This window comes from Orycteropus afer, unplaced genomic scaffold (genome assembly GCF_000298275.1).
Source record: "Orycteropus afer afer isolate SDZICR_OR568_19922 unplaced genomic scaffold, OryAfe1.0 scaffold00145, whole genome shotgun sequence".
Taxonomy (NCBI): Eukaryota; Metazoa; Chordata; class Mammalia; order Tubulidentata; family Orycteropodidae; genus Orycteropus; species Orycteropus afer.
Window position 1 is genome coordinate 4,092,990 of NW_006921732.1, and position 24,459 is coordinate 4,117,448.

The 24,459-nt window shown below is 41.7% G+C and overlaps 1 protein-coding gene across 1 annotated transcript in view; it reads left to right on the top strand.

Annotated features, from left to right (window-relative positions):
- Window positions 1–17,423, top strand: part of ZFYVE9 (zinc finger FYVE-type containing 9) — a 189,133-nt gene extending 171,710 nt beyond the window's left edge. Inside the window, exons 12-17 of the mRNA XM_007945897.2 lie at window positions 936–1,086; window positions 3,747–3,827; window positions 8,641–8,803; window positions 12,568–12,673; window positions 14,825–15,001; window positions 17,262–17,423. Coding sequence (XP_007944088.1) covers window positions 936–1,086; window positions 3,747–3,827; window positions 8,641–8,803; window positions 12,568–12,673; window positions 14,825–15,001; window positions 17,262–17,423 — 840 coding nt within the window. The remainder of the gene's footprint in view (window positions 1–935; window positions 1,087–3,746; window positions 3,828–8,640; window positions 8,804–12,567; window positions 12,674–14,824; window positions 15,002–17,261) is intronic.
- The last annotated feature ends 7,036 nt before the right edge of the window (window positions 17,424–24,459 follow it).

Below are 24,459 nucleotides of genomic sequence, written 5' to 3' on the forward strand. Positions count from 1 at the left end.
GGACTAATTGTTTCCATGAATCTTTGGTTTTCTTCATTCTTCTTTGCTCTGGACAAGGAGAGACCCATTGTTGCATCCAGATGGCTGCTTGTAAGCTTTTAAGATCCCAGTCGCTACTCGCCAAAGGAGGAGGTAGAAAAATGTTTTCTGCAGTATGTTATGCCAGTTGAGCTTAATGTCCTCTGTGACTATGGTGGGAAGTTGTTTTGAACTTAGAATTTGTGTACACCTACTCCTCATTTACCAACTATCTTGTTATCCAACATTTTGCATTTATGACAATAGTAAAAAAAAAAAAAAAAATCTAGCATCCAACTTTGTTTTGCATTAACAACGTACATCTGGCAGTAACAAATGCCATGGTGCAAGGTGAGATAATGCTGACTGTGATGGTTAAGGTTATGTGTTAGCTTAGTTGAGCTGTGATTCTGAGTGGTTTGGCAGTTATGTGATGATGTAGTCATCTTCCATTTTGTGATCTGATGTGGTATCCTCCACGTTTGTGTAACACAACTTTTCACATAATGACCTAATGTTTGGAATCTAATCATGTCAATAAGTGAAGAGACTGTATATACCACCAAAGAATCCAATGAATAGAAAATAGTACTGTAATTAGCAAAATTAATTTTAATTACTTGAATTCAGTACAGCAATAAGATGATAAAAAATATAAAATGTGTTATGTACTTAGATTATAACACAAATCATTTATAAACTGTACAGAGAGTTTTGATATATGTTGATTTTTTTCCTCCTTATGGTTGACTGTGACTTACCACTTTGTTTTCATTATGTAGTAGCCCCTTTGCCACTTTTATCAGTAATATTAGATTGCTAATTTTGTCTTTGAGAAGGTAAAGGACTTGTACCATGTCAGACAGAAAAATGTCTATCCTTGGCAGAATAAGGTTAATCCTTTTCTTTGATTGCAGATGATGAAAGCCATGAACAAGTCTAATGAGCATGTCCTGGCAGGAGGTGCATGCTTTAATGAGAAGGCGGACTCCCATCTGGTGTGTGTACAGAACGATGATGGGAACTATCAGACCCAGGCCATCAGTATTCACAACCAGCCTAGGAAAGGTGAGCACTGGAGCTTGTTGAGATTATGATAAAGGAAGGTCATATTGGACACGGAGAGTTGGATGTTTCAGTTCCATAACTATCACATTCTAGGTAGGTGCTGACAAACAAGTTAATTAACCTGTCGAGGCACATGATCTAGGAATATATTGACTCCTGGAGAGTTGCAAATGGTACTTCTATTGTTATTGAGGGAAACGTATTTTGAAAATGCTGCCTCAGGATATCGATAGGCTCAGCATTGGCATTTGAAGATAGGAGACTAGGCCCCATAGTGAAGGTATGCTTAGGTAGAGTCGGAGCTTATTGAGTGACCATACCCAAAGAATGTTCACTGTTAGATTGATAGGAGTCCAAAAGAAGGCCTCTGGGTTAAGTCCTCTCAGAGTTGTCTCATTTCTTAGGAGATCACTAGAACTGAAGAATGTATACCCCAGATCTGCTAAATCACAGTTTGTATTTTAACAGCTTCCCTCCATGATTCAAATGTATCTTAGAGTTTGAGAAGCATTTCTCCAAGTGGCATTTCCTCAAATGTTTTCTCTGTTTATATATATATATATATATATATAAACAAACCAAACTGAGTGCCATTGAGTTGACTGCAACTCATAGCGACCCCTCCTTGGGTTTCTGAGGTGGCATATCTATGGAAGTAGATTGCCCAGTCTTCCTTCTGAGGAGTGGCTGGTGGATTTGAACCATCAGCCTTCTGGTTAGCAGTCAAATACCTTGTGTGTGTGTGTTCAATAAGTAAATAAATAAAGCCTTGCTTGGTAAGTCAGATTTGAGAAACCCTGGGTTAAACAAGTTTAAGCAGGTTTATTTACTTAACATGCTCACATGACTTTTCAGAGTCTTTAACAAACTGATATGTATTGTGAGACGTATCTAAGTGGAGCATAATGCTTAGCCCTTCCCATATTTACTTCACTGTCAATCTTTTTACTTTCAAAGTATCTCCCAGAACTAGCTTTCTTTATTATGTTTTGTGAAACACTTCTCTGGTAGGTATACTGTAAGTTTCTGTTTTCAATATATTTTTAAAATCAGTTAATTGGTGAAACATAAAAGGAATATTTTGAAATAAGATAGTTGGTACATCTACAATTCTCCTTTTAGTTAAATCATATCTAGACTATTTGAGTAAGTTCTAGATATCATTAATGTAAGAACATTGATAAAACTAGAGGATTTCCAGAGGAGGATTCAAGTCCTGTGAGAAGTGTGGAAACTAGGCAATGGGAAGACTTCTTCAATAAATTATAAATGTTTAAACTAGGAAAGTATAGACTGGAAGACAAGGATGATGACTGTCTCTGTTTTCTAAATTATCTATTATGTAGAAATAAGACAACTTATTCTGTATAGCTACAAAAGGCCAAACAGCACCAATGAGTAAATGATACAGGGAGCTAGACTTTTTTCAATTTGGAAGTACACTCTTATATTAGAATAGACTGCCTTATGCTATTATGGAAGCTCTGGTAGCCAGTGCTTAAGGCATTTGACTGCTAACCAGAAGGCTGGCCATTCAAACCCACCAGCCACTCCTTGGAAGGAAGGTTGAGCGATCTACTTCTGTAGTGATACTGCCTTGGAAACCCAAGGAGGAATCGCTATGAGTCGCATCTGACTTGACGGCAGTGAGTTTGGAGTTTTGGGTTTATGCTATTATGGCCCCCATCACTAGAAGTCTCTGACAAAAGCTGTATGTAAGAGATGATATAGGGAAAATGGGTGGGAAATTGTTTTAGCTCAGTCAGTTTAAGATGTGGAAATTCAGGAAAATAAGTGTAGTGGAGTTCTCATAAAACTAAATGCAATTAAATATCCTTTGTGGCATAGTGCCTAAGGCATTTGACTGCTAACCAGAAGTCTGGCGGTTCAAACCCACCAACCACTCAGGGCAATCTACTTCCATAGTGATAACCCGGAAACCCAAGGTGGTGGGGTTGCTATGAGTTAGATCTGACTCAATGGAAGTGAGTTTGGATTTTGAGTGAGTTTATTTTATGAAGAGGTAGTGAGAATAGGAGTTTTTAAAATGGAAGTTTGTTTTGTTTTTTTAATAACTCTGCTTGCAAAGATAAAATAATTGGCAACTACATCTCTATCTTCAAATATATTTGATCTAAAATATCTGGAAACCAATAGATTAGATTAAATCAGATGTTAGCAAATTTTCTGCAAAAGGCAGAAAATAATAAATATTTTAAGCTTTGGAGGTCCTGTGATCTTTGTTGCCAGCTACCCAGCTTTGCCACTATAGTGGAAAACTGCCCTAGTTCATATGTAAAGTAATGGGCATGGCTGTATTCCAATAAAATTTTATTTACATAAACAAGCTATGGGCCAAATGGTCTGTAATTTGCCAATCCCTAGATTTAAAGACTTACTAAAACTGTTTTCTTTCCAAGATTCTTTGATTGTTGATTGGAGGAAGAGAACAATGAAAGAGGGGAGTATATCTTAAAACCTCATTGCCAAAGCTATAATAAACAGCAGAATTACAAGTTATTTATATATTGCAGTGTATAGAATTGGTATTTTTTTTCTTTCTATGATGATGGTTAGAATCTCCAACTATGTCATTAATGTCCCAAATCCATCCATCTTGGATGTCTGTCTTCACTAAACTGTTTCTGTTGCTGTTTTAGTGACTGGTGCCAGTTTCTTTGTGTTCAGTGGCGCTCTGAAATCCTCTTCAGGATACCTTGCCAAGTCCAGTATTGTGGAAGGTAAAGAATGAGCTGCTTACTGCATGTACATAGGTTCAACCTAATTATGCAAATGTAAAACAAGGGGCATAGGTTAAGCCTTGGTATTATGCTTTAGATATCTGACCCCTATTGTTTATTCAGTAGGATGTCACTCTTCAGGAAATTAAAACTACCATGAGGGTGGTTAGGTCTCCAAAGAAGGGATTAAGTGATAGAGATACTATGGGATAGTGAGATAAAACTTAAGAGATGGCCTTTCAGAGCAGTGACATCACTAGGATTCAGGTCACACACACCTCCATGGGCTGCCTCCCATACCAGACCATACAGAATCCTTACTAATGTTTATCATCAATTTTAAACAAAGAATAGTATGTGACAAATACAGTTGTAAATTGCTTAAATGTAATATATCTTAGATTATATGAATATTAACAATAAAATTGTTTTGTAAAATCTTTCTACATCAAGTTAAATTGTTACAACATTATTAATGAGCAGGAACTTTTTTTGATTTTTCTATTAATTACTAGTTCATTCTCAAAAAGATTATTAATACAGGTTCACAAATACTAATTATGACAATATTGTAGCTAAAACACCAGAAAATTTGACAAAACTAGTGACTTTAAAAAATACCAGCAGCAACAAAAAGAAATGTACGTGCTTGTAGCACATGCCAATGGAAACACATGAGTCGAAGTGTCGTTGTAATTAGTTGATAATGACAGCTCTGACCAAAGCACATTGGAAGGTTCAAAAAGTAAATTAGCATAGAGTTTTTTAGCCTTGTCAGACATGATACATGTAAGCTGTGTTTATAAAAAATAATAAATTTCTGCTGAAACACTGCACAAAAATTTTATAGACAGTCATTTTGGTGACACTCCCTCTGACAGTGGCACCCACTGTAGTCCACACCCTCCCTAGTGTCACCACTGTTTCAGAGATCTGGGAAAAGTTACATAAGTGGCCATAGTCTGAGTTCATGTATACCATTGGGCACAAATCTGTAAAAGTGTAGATTAATTTCAGTCCCTCCTACCCATAAGAATGCTGTGATTATCACTTGGGGTTACAGAATGGGATATGCTTGCTGCTGGTTTGCTGTAACTAGACATGGCACATATCCTAACAAAAGTTATTAAATTATATGAAAGGCTAATGAGCACACTTTTTTTTATTTGCTAGTTATTCTTCACTGTATTGTAATCTGGTTGTACTTGTTGCGTAACAAATTACCCCAAAACTTAGTGACTTAACACAAGTGTTTTGTCATGCTCACCAACTCTCTGGGTCAGGAATCTGCACAGGGCAATGCAGGGATGGCTTAACCCTGCTCTATGATGTCTGGACCTCAGCTGAGAAGATTTGAAGACTAAGGGTTACTTGATAGCTGGGAGCTAGAATCATTTGAGGGAGCTCTGGTAGCATAGTGGCTAAGGCACTTGACTACTAACCAGAAGGCTGGCGGTTCAAACCCACCAGCCACTCCTCGGAAGGAAGATGGGGCAATCTACTTCCGTAGTGATACTGCCTCGGAAACCCAAGGAGGGGTTGCTGTGAGTCAGGTCTGACTCGATGGCACATAACAACAATAGAATCATTTGAAGGTTTGTCATGCACATTTCTGGATGCTTGAAAGACTAGGAGTTATGAATAGAACACTGACACGTGGCCTTCTTAGTATGGCATACCCACTGCCATTGAGTCAATTCCACCTTATAGCAACCCTATAGGACAGAGTAGAACTGCCTCATTGGGCTTCCAAGGCTGTAAATCTTTATGGAATCAGACTGCCTTATCTTTCTCCCGTGGAACAGCTAGTGGGTTCTAACTGTTGACCTTTTGGTTTACAACCAAATGCCTTAACTTCTGTGCCACCAGAGGCCTTAGCATGGCATCTGAAAGACCAAACCAAATTCACTGCCCTCAAGTCGGATCCGACTCATAGTGTCCCCTCCTTAGGTTTCCGAGGCAGTATCACTATGGAGGTAGATTGCTCAGTCTTCCTTCTGAGGAGTGGCTGGTGGGTTTGAACCACCAGCCTTCTGGTTAGCAGTCACATGCCTTAGGCACTATGCCACCAGAGCTCCTTAGCATGGCATACCAAAAAAAAACAAACCCACTCCCATTGAGTTGGATCTGACTCATAGTGACCCCTCCTTGGGTTTCCAAGGCAGTATCACTACGGAAGTAGATTGCCAAACCTTCCTTCCAAGGAGGCTGGTGGGTTTGAACCGCCAGCCTTCTGCTTAGTAGTCAAGTGCCTTAGACACTAGGCCACCAGAGCTCCCTAGCATGGCATAGCAGCCTCTTAATAATTGGACTTCTTACATGGTAGCTTAGGGCTCTAAGCACAAGTGTCCAGCAACAAGACAGGAGCTGCATTTGCATTAGCTTTTATGACCCAGCCTCTGAAGTCACCCATTGTCACTTCTGCTATACTGTAGTGGTCAAAGTAATTATAAGCCAGAACAGATTCAGGAGGAAGGGAATTAGATTCCACTTCTTAATGGGGGAATGGGAAGGTAGCATTGTAGAAAAGCATGTGAAATGGGAGATACTGAGGCCAGCTTTGGAAAATACATTCTGCCATATGTGATGACAGGTTTTTGTTTCCAGAATAGCTCACTTCAAGGCCCTGTCTAAAAGCATGCCTTTATGAGGCCTGGATTCCAGTGTGCTAATTAAAGTGCGTAAGTAATCTTACGTACATTTATAGATACCAATTTTGATCTTATTTATTGGAAAATTTAATAAAGCAGTGAATAAAGATCAAAGTGCTTTTATTATTATTTTTTAAATTTTTTTAAGATTTCCAGAAGCCAGAGTTTATTAGTATTTAAAAACAATGCTCAAGAGACTTAAAATTTCAAGGCCCCAGATAGCAGGTTCAGTATACAATTATAGCTAGGTCATAGAGATGGGTCCCTCTATCATTAAGGACTCTGAATTGTATTGGGTGCTTGCATCAGTCCTTGCTGCTGCTTATCTTAGTCTCATGGTTCTCCACATGTTCTGGTTCATCCCACACTGGGCTATCACTGCATTAAGGACAATACAAAAGATTTCCATGACTATTGTCATTATTCCAGCAAAGAAAGCCACAAAGTCAGAGGAATCATACACAATGACAAAGATTCCCAGAGCCATGGTCCCTAACCCTATGCAGGTAACAAGCAAGAATTCAGAGTGAGACAAGTGTAAGGGCTCTTCCGGTCTTCTTCTTCCTAGAGTGGCCTCCAGATTATGAAGTTGGGTACGTTGGAACATCATGCTCTTTCTGCTGGTATGTTGTTGTTGTTGTTATGTGTCGTCAAGTCAGACCCGACTCATAACTACCCCTCCTTGGGTTTCCAATGCAGTATCACTACGGAAGTAGCCCAACCTTCCTTCTGTGGAGTGGCTGGTGGGTTTGAACCGCCAGCCTTCTGGTTAGCAGTCAAGTGCCTTAGGCACTACACTACAGAGCTCCTTTTTGCTGGTATAAAAGGCAGCTTTGTAGGAAAAATAAAATATATCAAAAGCAGTTTCCCCCAAACAGCCAGAGACCCTTGAGATGAATTGTCCTTAGGATGAAAGGTGCAAAGTGCTTTTTTACAACTAAATTTCACAGCTCTAGTTACTACAAAGGAGCTCTGGTAGCATAGTGCCTAAGGCATTTGACTACTAACCAGAAGGCTGGCGGCTCAAACTCACCAGCCACTCCTTGGAAGGAAGGTTGGGCAATCTACTTTGTAGTGATACTGCCTCGGAAACCCAAGGAGGGGTCGCTATGAGTTGGGTCCGACTTGACAGCACATAACAACAACAACAACATTTACTACAAAGCAGAAACAGGTTAACAAGAAATTTTTAAGAAGAAAAATCTAGGAGTTAAATGGTCAGTTGGTCCAAAGCAACTAATTAATGCCTATATGATCATGTGTTGACTACAGTTGAAATTGTATCTTTACAAATGTGATAAAAAAAAAAAACACCCTTAAAGTGTTGTTGAAATGATTGATTGAACTGACACAGGTCTTTACAAATGAAAAGCAGTGTGTTTAAAAGCAATGTTTACATATCTGGCCTTTTCTTAGGTCTTGCGTGTCACCTGTGTGTGCCAGTAGAGCCAATGGCTGCCTATTTGTGAAATTATTCAACTGACAGAAGTTTGTATCAGTGAAACAGGGTAATTGTTCCACATGTGACAACTTTCACTCTCAGTTTCAGTGTCTGCCTTTGATACAGGTAGCTAGCAGCTGAAAACTAGTTACCATCTGTTGGCTATATGGTAGCTCACATGAAACATATGTTGTAGGTTTGCCTTATTTCTACTCAGTAAATAGATTTACTCCCAAGCCTACTACTGTAGCTTCTCCAGTGACTGATTTAACAGACATTTTCTGGGCACACACGCTAATACCAGGCAATCCTAGTAAGTAATGAGAGAAACAGAGATGTAAACAAATAAGTATTGTCAGACCATGATAAACATGGAGTCAAAATAGTAGTTACATGCTCTGCAAGTCCGAGAGAAGGACATGGCCATGTGGACCATGTGTAAGTTTTCCAGTGAGTAGTCTCAGGAGAGACTCTTAGTTGTATGTGGAGTGAATACCGCAGGTAAGTGTTCTAAGCAGAACCCATCTTGATGTTTGTTCCTCACAATATTTTCAGTAAGTAACAGGTTCAGCTCAAAAAACAAAGCCACTTTTAGAGAGCAGAGGGAAGTTTTATATTTAGTCTCAGAGGAATTTGGATGGTGTCAGGTACTGTGTTTCATCTGTCCCTGTCCCTGGCTTTGAGTCGTTTCCAACTATGTTATCTTGATGCTGATTCTTAGATGGTGTTATGGTCCAGATCACTGCCGAGAACATGGATTCCTTGAGGCAGGCGCTGCGAGAGATGAAGGACTTCACCATCACCTGTGGGAAGGCAGATGCAGAGGACCCCCAGGAGCACATTCACATCCAGTGGGTGGATGACGACAAGAACGTCAACAAGGGGTGAATGCAGTGCCCTTACTCCTTTGGCATTTTGTTACTTGTGCTAGGCTCTGGGTGGTATCTGCTTCCTACACTGCTGTTTTATACCTTTACTAAAAGCCCTGTCTGAGAGAAAGGACTGTTTTGTATGCATAGCATAATCATTTAAAGTTTTGATTTCTTAGCTTAGTTTCTGATGCAGTTTCTATGCATATTTTTCATGAGAAGATGGAAGGAGGTTTGATGAAACAAAACATTCTCTCTAATGAAAGGCTTAATGATTACTGAAATAATAGTAATACTTAATTAAGCCTTTTATGGTTTTACAAAGCACTTTTGCTAATATTGATTGTTTCATTGAATATAATAGCCTTTTCAAACAAGCATTGTTATTCCCATTTTACAGATGAGTAAACAAGTACCAAAAGGCTAAATAACTTGTCAGATCCACAAACTAGGAAGTAGCAGGGCTAGGACTCAAAACCACCTCCTTGGGCTTCAAATCATATACTCTTTCCCAGTACATGGCAACTTTGTTCTGATGGTTCTAGCCAAAACCTTGGCATCATCTTTGACATTTTTCTTTCTGTCACATCCCACAAGTCATCCAACAGTAAATCTTGTTTGCCTATATTTCAAACTATACCCAGAATTTTACTGCTCACATCTCTATTGCCACCACCCTAGTTGCAGCACCATCACTTGGTCTTGATTATTGTAGTAGCCTCCAAATTGGTTTCTTTATTTCTAATCTTGGGTCCTTCCCTTTCCCTCACCCCAGTCTGTTTCTAATACAACAGCCAGAATAATGCCACGTCTCTGCTCAGAACCCACCAGTGGCTTCCCAATGAGTAAAAGCCAAAGTCGTGATCCCTAAACCTTTTGGCAATCTCTGCATCCCTCCTCCTACCTTCTTACCTTTCAAAAGCAATGTTGGCTTTCTAGCTTGAGCACATTGAATGCATTCCTGCTCCAGGGCCTTTGCACTTGCTATTCTTAGCTTATAGTATGTCCTCAGAGGGCATTTAGAACATGGCATACTAGATTTAAAAAAAAAAAAAAAAAGATTTTAAAACTTTTATTATTGAACAACAAAAAAAATGCATTCAAATCAATGGGTGCATTTACCTATTTTATGAAAATATCTTATCTTCCTATTCTTCACTGGAAAACTTAGTTTCAAAACTATTTTGTCTGTTGTAAATAGCCTAAGTAGCTAAATGAGTCATTCCTTCGCAACCTTCAAGTCTTTTCTCAAATGTCATTTTCTCAGTAGGACCTTCCCTAGACAGCCTATCTAAATTGGAACCCTCTCATATACATCTTCCTCCCCCCTCAATACTTCCTATCCCCCAGTAGGACCTTCCCTAGACAGCCTATCTAAATTGGAACCCTCTCATATACATCTTCCTCCCCCCTCAATACTTCCTATCCCCCTTCTTTAAATTATGTTTCTCAGTATAACTTATGACTCTCTGATGTACAATATATTTTTCCTTATTTATCTATTATATTGTCCCTGGAATGTAAGCTCCAATGAGGAAAGGGATTTTTGTCTGGTGTATTTACTTATGTATCACCCACACCCTAGAACAGTGTTTGACACCTAGTAGGTGCTTTAAAAATATTAATTAATTGAATGAATATACTATACCTCATTGTATTAATCTTTTTCCCATTCATTCATCCATTCATCCATCTAGCAGTAATTCTACTATGTATGGGGCTCTGGAAATATAAAGATGAATTCCTTATGGTCCCTTCTGACAGGTGGTTCAGTCTAGTTTCAGGAGAGTTAAAATGAGTGCACAGAAGTACAGGAGATGCTGATAGGTAACAAGAAAGGATACAGTGAAGAGGAAGCTTGGTAGAGGTGGTAGGAATATTCAAGAACAACTTCATACAGAAATGGCTGATGCTCCAGCTCAGTCTGGTAAGATGTGCCATGTAGTTGTGGCAAAGAGGGCAGAGGGAGTTGCAGGAACAAGGGCAGATGGAAGACATTTCAAACCCAAACAGATTCACTGCCATCAAGTCAGTGCCAACTCATAGCGACCCCCATTGGGTTTTCAAGGCTGTGCGTCTTTACAGAAGCACACTGCTGCATCTTTCTTCCACAGAGCGGCTGTTTAAACCACCAACCTTTTGGTTGGCAGCCCAGTGCCTTAACCACTACACCACCAGAGCTCCTTAGCATTTAGAACATTGCATACTAGATATATAAAAAAAAAAAAAGATTTTAGAATCTTATTACTGAGCAACAACAAAAAAATGCATTCAAATCAGTGAGTGCATTTACCTATTTTATAAAAATGCCTTATCTTTCTATTCTTCATTGGAAAACTTAATTTCAAAATTATTTTGTCTTTTAGGAATAGACATAGTTATTAGGATTAAAAAAAAAATGGATAATCTAAAAATCTGATGCCCTAATGTATTGTTCACTGACATCAATTAGATTGCCCTTTCCTAAAGCAAGTGCCAGTGACAACATCTTAGAAAATAGGACAAAAACTAGCCAGGCAGACTCTTGGACTCAGGGTTTAGTGTCTAGTGTATAAACTGAAGGTTTTCCATCTGGTCCCTCAGGTCTGGGCATCTTCTCTTAACCAGTGCCCTTTTTTGATATGTTGTCTGATGAGTTAGGAATTAAACTAACATTATTGAAGTAGTTTTATTTTGAGCAAATGAGGTGATTTCCTGATATTGAAGTTTCAGTTTAGTTTGATTCATAGAGAATCAAAAACAAACCGTTTTGAAGATTGTTGGGAAGAGTCTGGAGTGTTTGTGTTGGTCATTTTGAGTCTTCATCAGGATGAGCATCTGTATTTCCAGGTATTTATACTTGCAGTATTTCAGAGAGAAATAGCTTTTTAAAAGTGGCCTTTCTATTCAGTAGCTAAGACTGAAGAGAATTTGTTATAATAGTTCTTGAATACGTGTTCATCAGTTTACTCTAGCACTGTCATAATTAACACACTTGCTCAAATAATTCTTTTAATCAATAAACCTATATTAAACTCCTAAGGGCCGAGCAATGGGTCAGTACAATTTGACATATTCCTTGCTCATCAGAAAGGAGTTCTGGTGGTGCAGTGGTTAAGGCATTTAGCTGCTAACCAAAAAGTTGGGGGTTCGAGCCTACCAGCTGCTCCATAGGAGAAAGATGAGGTAGTCTCCTTCTGTGAAGATGTTGTTGTTGTTGTTATGTGCCATCGAGTCAGCCCCGACTCATAGCCTTAGAAACCCTATGGGACAGTTCTCCATCCTGTAGGGTTGCTATGAGTCAGAAGTGACTCGATGGCAATGGGTTTGGTTTTTTGGTTTGCTTTTCAGAAGTCCATTTGTCAGGCAGTTCTGCAAACATGAAAAGTATAATGTGTCGAGTATTGTTACAGAGCCAGGAGCAAAGTGCTGTAAGAGTGGGTGGGAGAGCAAGATTGGTGGGTGGCTGTGCGTTCATCAAAATCAGGAATGCTGAATGAGGAGCAGGTTTGATTAGACAATTTTTTTATAGTAAGAGAAAATCAGCTTGTAGGGGAAAAATGACTTTTTTTTGTATGTGTATTCTTTGAATTATTACAGAACATAGGCCCTTCCCATGATCTCTCTGCTCCTGTGCATTCACGTACAGTGGCTCCTTCTTGCTATGGTGTGTTGCACAAATGTGTTTGACAGGACACCCTATGTAATTAGTCATACCTGGCATTTGCTGCAAGACTCAGTAAGGGAAATGGCTCCTCTGACTTCAAGAGCTGCTTCCATCTTCTTTCTGCCTGTTTTAGTGTCATAAGTCCTATAGATGGGAAGTCCATGGAGTCTATAACAAGTGTGAAGATATTCCATGGGTCGGAGTACAAAGCAAATGGAAAAGTCATCAGATGGACAGAGGTAAGGAGGTGAAGCCTGGCTTCCTTGATCCACTTGGGACACAACTTTTTGCTAGGCCAACAGCTACATCCTGAGCAGATGCTGGGAGGCTTAGAATAAATCTGTTTACCTTCTATTCATCAACTCTCTTGGATTTATCTTAACTTCCAGGGACAAAATGCAGCCTGTAGCAATTTGCTGTATTGTCATTCGTATGGACTAGCTTTAGAGAGACTTGTTGGCTTTGGAATTCAAGAAGGATGAAGTTTTGAACCATGCATACCATCTTTACTATGTTCTGCCAAAAGTCTGGTTAATTATGCTGCAGTTAGAGTTTGAATTGAATCCCTGCCATACAGTTGGATTTATCTGAGTTAACTTGATTTTTTAAAAATAAATAAAAGATTTATTTATACATAAAAATGTAGAGCACAAAGACTAAGTAACTTGTCTAAAATTACAAGGCGAGTGAACACCTAATGGCCAAGTTCTGGTTTAAACCCAGAGTTGACCAACTCCTAAGCTCTATTCCATTACATTAAGTTGCTCCTTAACTTGAAAGTCGCTTATAACAAAGAATGGGCAGCTATATTAGTGGGTCACCTGGGAATGAGAGGAGCAGGTCAGAGACCTTCTTTGTGTGTATATATTATGTAGATGTCACAAAGTTTATTCTCTAAGATTGGCTCATAGCGGGAAGTCATCTGTACTTACAGGTAGATCTTAGGTCTCTTAATTTCTTTCAAACCTCCTTCATACTCATCTATAAAATAAAAGGTTGAATTATAAGTTATCTAGGATTCCTTTCAGCTTTAAAAATCTAATTTTTTAAAAAATTCTGTGACTTTCACCTTTTCCATTTTATTCATAAGGAAACTGAGGCCATGAGAGAGGTTAAGTGACTTACCCAAGATGACATGCTGGTCCTTCATAGCGCAGAGGGTAGAACTTGGCCCTCCAGTTCAGTGGTTCCAAGTGATTCATCTTTCATACCAGGCTTGATGTTCTCATTTGCCGCTGAGTGATTTTTAACTACATGCTTTTTAACGATTGTCCCTTTGACACATTTTGAGTAGTGCACAGAGTAAAATTCTTTGTAGCTTACAAAGAAGTTTGACCTCCATTCCCCCACTTTTGCTCCTTAGTAACCCAGTGAGGTAGGCACGCTATACATGCCATTATACAAATGTGAAAACATGTTCAGAGAGGCCATGTGACTTTTTGATTTGCCTACTGCTGGTGACTCGCAGAGCAGGGGCCAGAGCTGGGTCCCCTGACTCCCACTGCAGAGCCCTTTGCATCATTTCATGCTGCCATTCTCACCAGTGCATCCAGGCACAGGGGTTCAGACTTGCCCTGTATTGAACAGTAAACTAGAGCTTGGTATTTATAAGCATTGTGTATTTGTATATCTGTCTTTTATGTTGCTTACTTTTTACAGTAACCAAGGAGGACAGGTATTTTCCATCTCACAGAGGCATATTGGGCATTGAGAACTCAAAGGATCTGGTCCCTTTCTCTGGGATGAGGACTCAGGTCTCTCACTTCTGAGTTTGTGATGCTTCTGCCTGTTCACAGTGCAGTGCTTGGCTCCATACAAAGAAACTGACAGTGTCAGCCTCTGCGGTAATACGAGCTTGTGATGGGAAAAGCTCTGTCTGTGATAAAGGCAGAAGACTCGGATTCTGGGCTTGGCTGTTCTCTAAGTGGTTCTATGTACTTCAGCAAGTCCCTTCCCTCTTTGAGTGATCTGGAAGCTGAAGGTGTTGGATCATGTAATCTATAAAGGCCTTTCTCTTAGATTCTGAAGTCCTTCCCTAAGACAATTATGCACATAAAGAGGTTGCCTTTTAGAAGTGCACAGTGAAAGATGTAGGCCTTCCGGCTCTCTGAGTAGAACATACCATTATGATGACAGCCAAGGCTTTCAGGGAGGTGGACAGGTGACTGCCACCATTTTGTAGATGCAGAGACAGAGGGACAGATTGTTTCTTAGATGTGAGACGTTACTGCCCTAATTTCCTTGGTCTAAGGACTTTATGGTATCCTATCTCCGTTAAGTCTTCTCACACATCTCGGGGCTCATGGTGCTCATACCAGCAAACTGATCCACTTGCTTCTGTCAGAATCTCCTGAGCACAAGGTTAAAAGTCTCTTTTGTTTGGAAAACAGGTGTTTTTTCTAGAAAATGACGACCAGCACAATTGCCTAAGTGACCCTGCGGATCATAGCAGATTGACTGAGCATGTTGCCAAGGCTTTTTGCCTTGCTCTCTGCCCCCACCTGAAGCTTCTGAAGGAAGATGGAATGACTAAGCTGGGACTGCGTGTGACACTCGACTCAGATCAGGTAAGAGGGGTGTTAGGTAGCTTTGGAAGCTGGCCTTGCTGGTGTCTCTATTTTCTGACTTGTGTCTTCCTTCATCTGCCCAGAGTGCTTGCTTCTACTGACATGGCCTGACCAGGTGTAATATTCTGATCTCCCCTCTAATTGTAATGTACCATGACGTACTGCTTGGTCAGACCCTCCCTGATCCATTTGAACTTTGGCTTCCTCACCTGAATGTCTTTCAAGGAGTTGGTTTTCTTCTTTGAGGGGGAGGTTGTGTGAATGACCTGCCACCATTTGAGACTCTTCAGTCCCACCAATCAAGAATCACTCAGTACCCCTTCACAGGACTGGTCCCAAGCTATCTGGTATCCTGTAGCTTTCTTAATCTGACTAGAGCAGTCTTCTGGTGACATCTCTGCAGCTGTCCATTCCTAAATTTAAGTTTGTTTTTTTTTTACTTCAACATTTTCATGCTAGTTAGTGAATCAGACTTGACCTATTTCCCCATAATTTTCCTGTCAGCTCAGATTTCCTACTGCCAAGCTATGCTGTTTGTTCCCTCCTAAAAGATAGACTGTTTTGCCTGCTCCTTATGGTAACAAACCAGTATTAGGTCCCATGTTCCTCTAATTTCTTGTCCTAGTGTCTCTCTCCTGTGACTTAGCCCTCTAATCTTTCTGTATTTCCTTTGGATTTTGGATGCCTGTGGCCTGTTCAGGAGCCCTCATGGCACAGTGGTTAACTGCTTGGCTGCTAACTGAAAGGTCGGTGGTTCAAAACCACCATCCAATCTGTGGGAGAAAAATGTGGCAGTCTGCTTGTGTAAAAATTTATAGCCCTGGAAACCCTATGGGGCAGTTCTACTCTGTCCTGTAGGGAAGCTGTGTGTCAGAACCAACTCAATGGCAATGGGTTTTTTTGTTTTTAATTGTGATATGGGTGAAAGTTTACAGAGCAAATTCACTTTCCATATAGCAGTTCACACACGTTGTCTCATGACGTTGACTACAATTTACCACAATGCAACCCTCCCACTTCTTCCCCATAGTTACCTCTTCCCTGTACCCATCCCTCCATGCCCTCCTGCCCCCTGAGCTGTCTCCCTGTGCATAAACAGCCCTTCTTTCTCCCATGATTGTTCTCTCCAAGGAGTGCATCCCTCAGGTGCATGTTCAACTCATATGCCTGTCTTTTGTTTGGCTGGAAGCCAAAGGTGTGGGTTCAGTTCCAGACCTGAAGGGCCACTAGGGACCATAGTCTAAGTGGTTCCACCAGGCTCTGTCAGACTAGCAAACCTGGTCCGGGTTTGGGTTTTTTTTGTGGCACGTCCCAGGGCCCTCCTTTGATGCTTACTAATTGCCAGACTCCTCTTCTCCACTTTAAGTCATTTAGAAAATGGGCATGGACTCCTAGCTTGGTCACCTATAATCTTTTTCAAGCTGCTCCCAGCCCGAGTACTTGGTCCTTAGCACTTAAGGGGAGAATACTGGTTCCTGAGCACAAGCCTGCCGTTGTCAAGGAAAATGGTGAAAGGTTATGTGTTTGACTGTTTCTGACTTCATCAGTCAACAAGTATTTTCTCCTTACGGTCTTGCCCATTGTTGTACCAAGCATATTGGGGTAAGGAAAACTGGGCAATCTACTTCCGTAGAGATATACCACCTTCGAAACCCAAGGAGGGGTCACTATGAGTCAAATCAAATTGATGGCAGTGTGTTTGGTTTGGTTTTTTTGGTCCTTTCTTGAATGGTACTAATAATCTGGTTGGAGAGGGAATTACCTTACATAAAACAACTAAAAAACAAACATTTTTGTACTAAATGTGTGAGCCCCTTTTGGGTGGGGGTCCTTTTTCATTCTTCATTGGATCCCTGTGTTTGTAGACAGTCAGACGTAGATGGATGGAAGAGCAGATATTCATTTCCTCCTACAGCCAGGGATTATATATACATAGTTAGTATTTCTCGTTTTAATTTTCATAACCAAAGATTTCGGTAATATTTCTGACACTCTACCTTCTGTGTACCCCCCTCCGAAACTAAGACCTTAAACAGGTTATGTGAATTGACCAAGGTCTCACAGGACCAAGTGACAGGGCCAGGATAAAGAAATGAAAAGATGACAAATGGCAGTTCAGGGAAGGGAAGAATCTGTATTCACTGCCATGTCTAGCCCGTGGCCAAAAAGGTCATGGCTTTCCTGCTCGGCCTCCCTGACCCTCAGCCCTCTGGAGAAATCTCTGCCCACTGATCTGCCATCCCTTCTCTCTGTGGTGTAGGTTGGCTATCAAGCAGGGAGCAATGGACAGCCCCTTCCCTCGCAGTACATGAACGATCTAGACAGCGCCTTGGTGCCCGTGATCCACGGAGGGGCCTGCCAGCTCAGCGAGGGCCCCATCGTCATGGAACTCATCTTTTATATTCTGGAAAACATCGCATAGACAGAGAGGACTTCATTTTTTTCTGTTCAGACTTGTTGCAACAGCAGTCATACCCAAATCATTTGCACTTTAAAACTGGATGATTAAGCTTTTGTTAACACTATTAATTGGGGGGGTAGTGGGGATTTGGGGGGCAGGTGGGTGGGAAAGGGTGGTTAGGGGAACAGATATTCCATAATTTTAAGTCTTCTATGCATTGTCCACCAAGAGGATCTGGGCAGCTTCTATTACTGCACAACAGTTATGCTATCTCTGCAGCTAATCCCCTTCTGTTACTGTTTAGACAAGAATTCTGCTCCTGTTTAAAGACTGACTTATGGTTATGTGCTCAGAAATGCTCAAATGGGTACAACCATCACCAAGGGTGGGCTGGGAGGGCAGAGGGGAAATAAAAAATGAAGCATCAGTCTTGCACTTTTTGTATAGAACTGATATTAAAAAAAGGGGCGGAGGGTTCTACACTGATCTCCCAGTTACATCACAGCTGCTTATTAAGTCATACTTGGATTTTTTGTTTTTACCAGATTATTAGTTGAAGTGAGCACTCAGCTGCTAACTGAAATAAAAGGTCAGTGGTTCAAATCCACCAGCTCTGCAGGAGAAAGAGGAGGCAGTCTGCTTCTGTATAGATTACAGCCTTGGAAACACTATGGGGCAGTTCTGCTCTGTCCTAGGGTCGCTATGAATCAGACTCTTATCGATGGCAACAGGCTTGGCTTGGGCTTGTATAACCACAGGGCAGTTTATCAACTTCAGTCAGTTTAACACTGACGGTACTTTAACCAAGCACCCGTCTTCCAGTTGTTGTCAGTTGATCCAGTAATGTCCATCATAACATTTTCCCCTCCAGTAAAGCTTCAGTGTAGGATCAGATGGGGCATGGAGCTGTCATGACTCTTTAGTCTCCCTTAACCTGAAAGGTTTCATTATCTTTTATGTTACTGATATTTTCAATGAATCCAGCCCACATCTTTTTTCTCAGTAGCAAAGACCTCATTTTGAGTTTGAACTGATGTTTTCTCATGATTGCTGTTGTTAAAATTTAAAAAAAAAGAAAAAAACCCACTGCTGTCAAGGTCAATCAGACTCAGAGCAACCTCTCCTTGGGTTTCCAAGGCGCTATCACAACAGAAGTAGATTGCCCAACCTTCCTTCCGAGGAGTGGCTGGTGGGTTTGAACTGCCAGCCTTCTGGTTAGCAGTCAGATGCCTTAGGCACTACGCCACCAGAGCTCCTGATTGTTGTTACGTGCTGTCAATTCTGACTCATAGCGACCCCATGTGACAGAGAACTGCCCCATAGGGTTTCTTTGGCTGTGATCTTCACATCTTTCTACCTTGGAGCATGTGGTGGATTCTACCAACCTTTTGCTTAGCAGCCAAGCACTTTAGCTGTTGTACCACCAGGGCTTGCATTCCTCATGATTAGCATGATCATTATACATTCTTAGCCAGACCCTTACGTATGTGATCCTGTATGTTTTTCACCTCTAAGGTCACCTGATAGCCATTTGCCTCCCCATGATGGTAAATTTTGATCATCTGGTCAAGGTGTTGTCTGACTGCTCCACTGCATTTTCCCCCCTTGGAACTAATAAGCAGTGTGTGAGGAGACACTTTCAGACCAAATAGCTGTCTTGCTTTTCAAAATTGCCCTTTAGGTGAAGTGTCCATTGATGCTTCTTGCCTGATCTTTCACTATGACAGTTGCAAATGGTGGTTTTCTAGTTCCATAACTCCCCCCACCCTTCACAGCTTGTTGTTATTTGCCATTGAGTCAGACACGACTCATAGTGACCCCTCCTTGGGTTTCTGAGGCGGTACCACTATGGAAGTAGATTGCCCAACTTTCCTTCCGAGGAGTGGCTGGTGGGTTTGAACCGCTAGCCTTCTGGTTAGCAGTCAAGTGCCTTAGGCACCACACTACCAGAGCTCCTCCTTCACAGCTGGCACCTGGTAATCTACTTTAAGCAAAAGCCCTTCCTTTCCCCCTATATTTGTTCATTTAATTAATTTACATTATGGACTTACCAAACCGAAAATCAAACTCACTGCCGTCAAGTCGGATCCCACTCATAGTGACCCCTCCTTGAGTTTCTCAGGTGGTATCTGTACAAAAGTAGATTGCCCAATCTTCCTTCCAAAGAGTGGCTGGTGCATTTGAACCGCCAGCCTTCTGGTTAGCAGTTAAATCCCTTAGGCACTACGCCACCAGAGCTCTCCCCATTATGGACTTACGGATTATTTTTTCAGTGGTTCTGTTCATTGTTTTAAGTTCTGGTGGCGTTGGTAACCAGGAGGTCGGTGGTTTGAATTCACTAGCCGCTCCATGAAAGATTAGTCTGCTTCTGTAAAGATTTACAGCCTTGGAAACCCTATGGGGGTCGCTATGTGTCAAAGTCAACTGGATGGTAATGGGTTTGGTTAATTCGGTTTCAACCAGTGGCAATCCCTTCAGGCCGGGTTCTACTGCTTTGTGATGCATGGGGACTACTTTTCTGAATACTTCCTTTCCTGCCTACCAAGGTATTCCAGGTTCATCTTGTACTTACCCTACCCCAGCCCTGGAATCTAGCCATTTCTCTAGGAGCCTTGGGGTTGTTTTTTTTTTTAGTAGAGGTTTACCTGTGATTTATGTGATACACTCTGGTCATTTTCTCTTTCGCTGAAAATTTGAGCCCCAGACCAAATGGATTTTACAACCCATTTTGAAGACTACTGCCTCAGAGCAACTCACTTCTGTGCCAATGTCATCACTGAAAGCCCAGGGCAGAATGGAGTCAGTCCCTCAGTGAGCTCACATCCCCCGGGAAGTCATGCGGGCCTGTGGACAGTGAGAGGCTGCTCCCCAGTGGCTGGAGCCGAGTCCAGCATTTTGGCAACAAAGAAGACTGCTGCCGAGTTTAGGGCAGCAGCTTTTTTCCAGAGGCCCAAAGGTCTGGCCTGGGAAGTGTATCTAGTCAGGCTTGTCCCTCTCCCCTTGGTGGGGGCTTGGTCATCACATCCCACATCTGTCTCTCCACAGGCCTTGCTGGCTGCCAAGAACTGTGATGGGGCCTCTCCCACAGACCCGAGTACTTGGAGTTCTAAAGAGGAGAGTAGGTGCTCCTTAGTGCAGAACTCAGCTTGTAAGGACTGAGCCCTGGGACCACCAACCCCCAAACCTGACATAAACAGGCATCACTTATTAACAGGGGCAGGTATTTTCAGTGTAACAACCAGCTTGTTCTAAGTATAGCTTGGAAGTTTGGAACTTCTGCAGAGGCCATCAATTCAGAGTCCCTCTTCCTATCTTGTCTGCACCTCCTGCTCCCCCTCCCCCATAACCTCTGTATGAGGGTTTGGTTTGATGCCCTGTGAGCTGGTCCTGTTTTCCTATAGTTTATCCTCCTTCCTACTCAGCTAAATCGGTCTTGCCATTGTACGTATTTCTTCTGGATCAGTGCAGGCTTTTTAATTCTCGCTTGAAGGACAAACCCTGGCCCTGTCAAGTTGTCAACTGCATAAAATGTCCTTTATGTTTAGTGAAATCATCTTGTGGAGTTGGGCATAAAACAGCAGAGGCTAGTTTTCCGTCTTTGCTTTTTATAGAAAGTATGTAAGAAAGTGAAGGTCTGAAACAAACATCATATTTCTAAAGAAGGCAAAATTCTCTAGAATGTAAACTTGAAGATTGATAGAGATACTTAGAAACTGAGGAGTGGGATTGCCATTCCGATAATTTAGTAAATATTGAAAAATTATTGAATGTCTACTAGATTCCAGGCAATGAAGTGTCTCCACTTGTTTCTGTCAGCACTTTCAGAGCTCCTACTGTGCTCCAGGGTGAGAGAGATGATGAACTTTGCCCCATGTAAGTTCCCACCTTATGTCTTCCCTGCCAGTGTCCTACCTCAGGAACTTGGTAGATAGTGGGCCCCAAATTTCCCACTAAACTTACCTCTTATCACGTAACTTGTCAGCTGGGAATAATTTATGGATTTAATGCATTTCAGACAGTCTTTATAGATCATTGTTTCTGTAGTCTGTGATGACAGTTTCTATTTTAATATCAAATAATGCTAGGAGTTTTTAGGTTTGGACATGTAGTCAAAGGATTGAGGAGTAGAGTAGGGATGATAATGCCCATTTCAGAGCTTGGGCAGCCGAGGCCCAGAGAAGAGAAGAATCCATCTGTGATGGAGCTGGACCTAGACGAGGTGCCAACCTCTCAGGCGCCTGAAAGCAGCTGCCCTTAAGAGGCAAGATCTTTTAGGAGATGCCCACAAACACTGGAAAACAAGCCTTCAAAATGTGGAAACCCTGTTACAGGTATCAGGATGGTTCTGTAAGAAAGAAGCTGCAAAAGTATTTGCCCTTTAATCATGAGCAAGATGTCCTGATGATAAGATAATCCCTCTTACACAGTCCACTAATTCAGAAGTGTCCACTGCACTCAATAGGAAAGAATGTAAAATTCATTTCAAAATCATTCAGTTGTGGCTGGTTCCCCTTGCCCACACGTCATTAATCTCTAACGCTCGGTCACGGTCACTGGATTTGGGTAAATCACAGGCCGAGACAAGGCCGAGCAGGCTCCTCCCACTCACTGACCCCGGCATGCCTGCTCTGCAACAAAGGCCTTTGAAGAACCTCAGTCTCCCAAGTCCAGTGGGTGTGGCTTTGTCTTGGTTCCCTCAGCATGGAGGCTGTTTTTCAGAAAGCAAAGAGCAATGAAGCTGGCTGCAGTTGGACAGGTTTTGCAAAGGGAACTCTTTGAGGCCATAGAGCACTTCCTATCAAAATAGGGCATTTTCCAGCAAAGGTCTAAATTGAGAAAATCCTAGGGCTAGTTGGAACCCGAGGTAAACCACTGATGTCCTTTTTAGCCATCTTCCTAAGCGCAGGGCTGGGTGCAAACTTTAGGAACCTCCTGACCACCCCTTTTTGCTCTAAGCTTATGAAGGCTGCCAACCCTCCCGCCCCTTCATTCTAGATCACTGCTTGTTTGCCACACTCATATGACTGCAGTTAAGTGTTAAGTCTCCCTTCTGTGGAAAATTTGGTAATTCACTTCTGATAGGTAAGATTGGCCAGAAAACTCTTGGAAAAAATTCATTTGCAGTTGCTGCCGTTACTCAGTAAAAGCTATGCTCTGAAGGGCAGGGAAGCATGGCCAGCCCCATCTCTGAAGACAACACATACCCAAAAGCTCTTCTTTGAGCCACACCCCCACAGTACTGCAGTCTTCGGGAAGCTGAATGCCCAGGCGATCCCAGATTACGAACGCGTTCATTCCTAAGTCTGTCTCTCAGGTGAATTTGTACTTAAGTTGGAAGAATTAGATATAGTTCATAACCAATGTCAGTAAGTCAAATGTTCACCTTCATACAGTGTAGCTTTCTTTCTATGCATAAAAAGCATTAAACACTTCCAGATACACTAAACATCTCTAAGGTAATAGTAATGTTTCGATGTGTATTACAAAACAGCAGTCCACTGTTAATAAGAACCACTGTATGTACCTTCAATCTTTCATTTAATAGACTTTAAAAAGGAGGTTGGTCCACATCTACATACATAGCTGATGTTCTGAAGTTAGTAACTTGGGGACTGCCTGTATCTGCTTCAATTACAGCCTTTTAAAAATGACCTTGAGCAATGCTTTAAACTTTAGTTAATGCTTAAAAAAAAAAAAAAGAAAGAAAGAAAAAGATGGGATATTAAAGTTTATTTCTAAGAACGTGTGGCTTTGAATATTAAATCTCTTGTACCTACAAATCCCTCCATTGTCTGCATCCACTCAGAGAAACAAAGCCAAAGGAGAATTTCTTGGGAAAGAACTAAGGGATTTCCCCAGATGATCTACTCAAGAACGGAGCATCCCCTGCCCATGTGAAGGGGAAGCCTTAGCAGCAGTTTCTATCAATAATATAGGTGTTCCTGCTACTCTGGTTTTTTAAAAGTGACAGGGAAAAACCTGGTTGAAACGGCAAAATTTTTGTGATACATATATATTATATTCCCCCAGCCCCCCTCAAAAAGTAACAGGGACCAGGGCTTTAGTTCACAACTTTGATGATTACTCACTGTGTGTGTTTAGATTATAAAACCCCCACAATGAATCAGACCTAGTTTCTTAAATAAAAATGGCACATAAAATTATATATATATATATTTTTTTTTTGTTTCTATTTTTTTCCAGTTAACAGTCTTTTAGTCTTAGGTGCATGGACCAAATCCAAGATACAGCCCCCGCTTTACTTCCCACTAAGTAGTACCAAAAATACCCTCCTCCTCCATTCTCTCCTTTGGGAAGCAAGGAGGCTAGTGCAGCAGCTGTCAGGGACAAAGGCACGAGGCATAGGCAGAGCTGGGTAAACTGAGTCATGTGGGACAGGCTGTCACTGGCCCCACCCTACACAGGGGAGGTTCCAGATCACCCTTGAGTTCTCCTGTCCCTTACAGTTATCTTTTAAAGGCACACCCAGGAATGGTGCAACTAAGGGCTGGGGTAAGCTGCACACAGGGGTGAAGAGGTGAGGCTGCAAGACTCCCTGGCACAGAGCAATGAGAGTGCCCCTCCTGCCTTTGCCCACATTGAGGGAGAGTGGGAGGTGGGGCGGGGAGCCTGCTTCTGGGGAGACCTAGGGAGGGGCTTGCAACAAGTAAGACCAGGCTGTGGTCAGTCATGAACGTACATAACAAGTCTTTGGTACTTGTGGGGAGCAGCATCTCCCTTTTGTACAAATGCTCTTGTAGTAAAGCTGGGAAAGCAAGCTCCTGCACACGGCCACTGGCCCGGCTCCTCTCGCGGCACCAGCCAGCTGCTGCCCAGGGGCACAAAGCATAGAAAGTCAGTGTAAACAGCAGTGAAAACACAAACAGACCTTAGAGAGGATTTTCTAAAGACAATTAAACCTTGGAAGGTGAACTTCCCTCCCCAGTTCTATTGAGGAACAGGAGAAACTCCTAGGCTGTCTTCCCAGGGAGTAAAGGAAGGACCCTGTGGGGCCCTGGCAGAGAACAGGGGGAGAGGTTCTGAAGGTTCTGAAGGT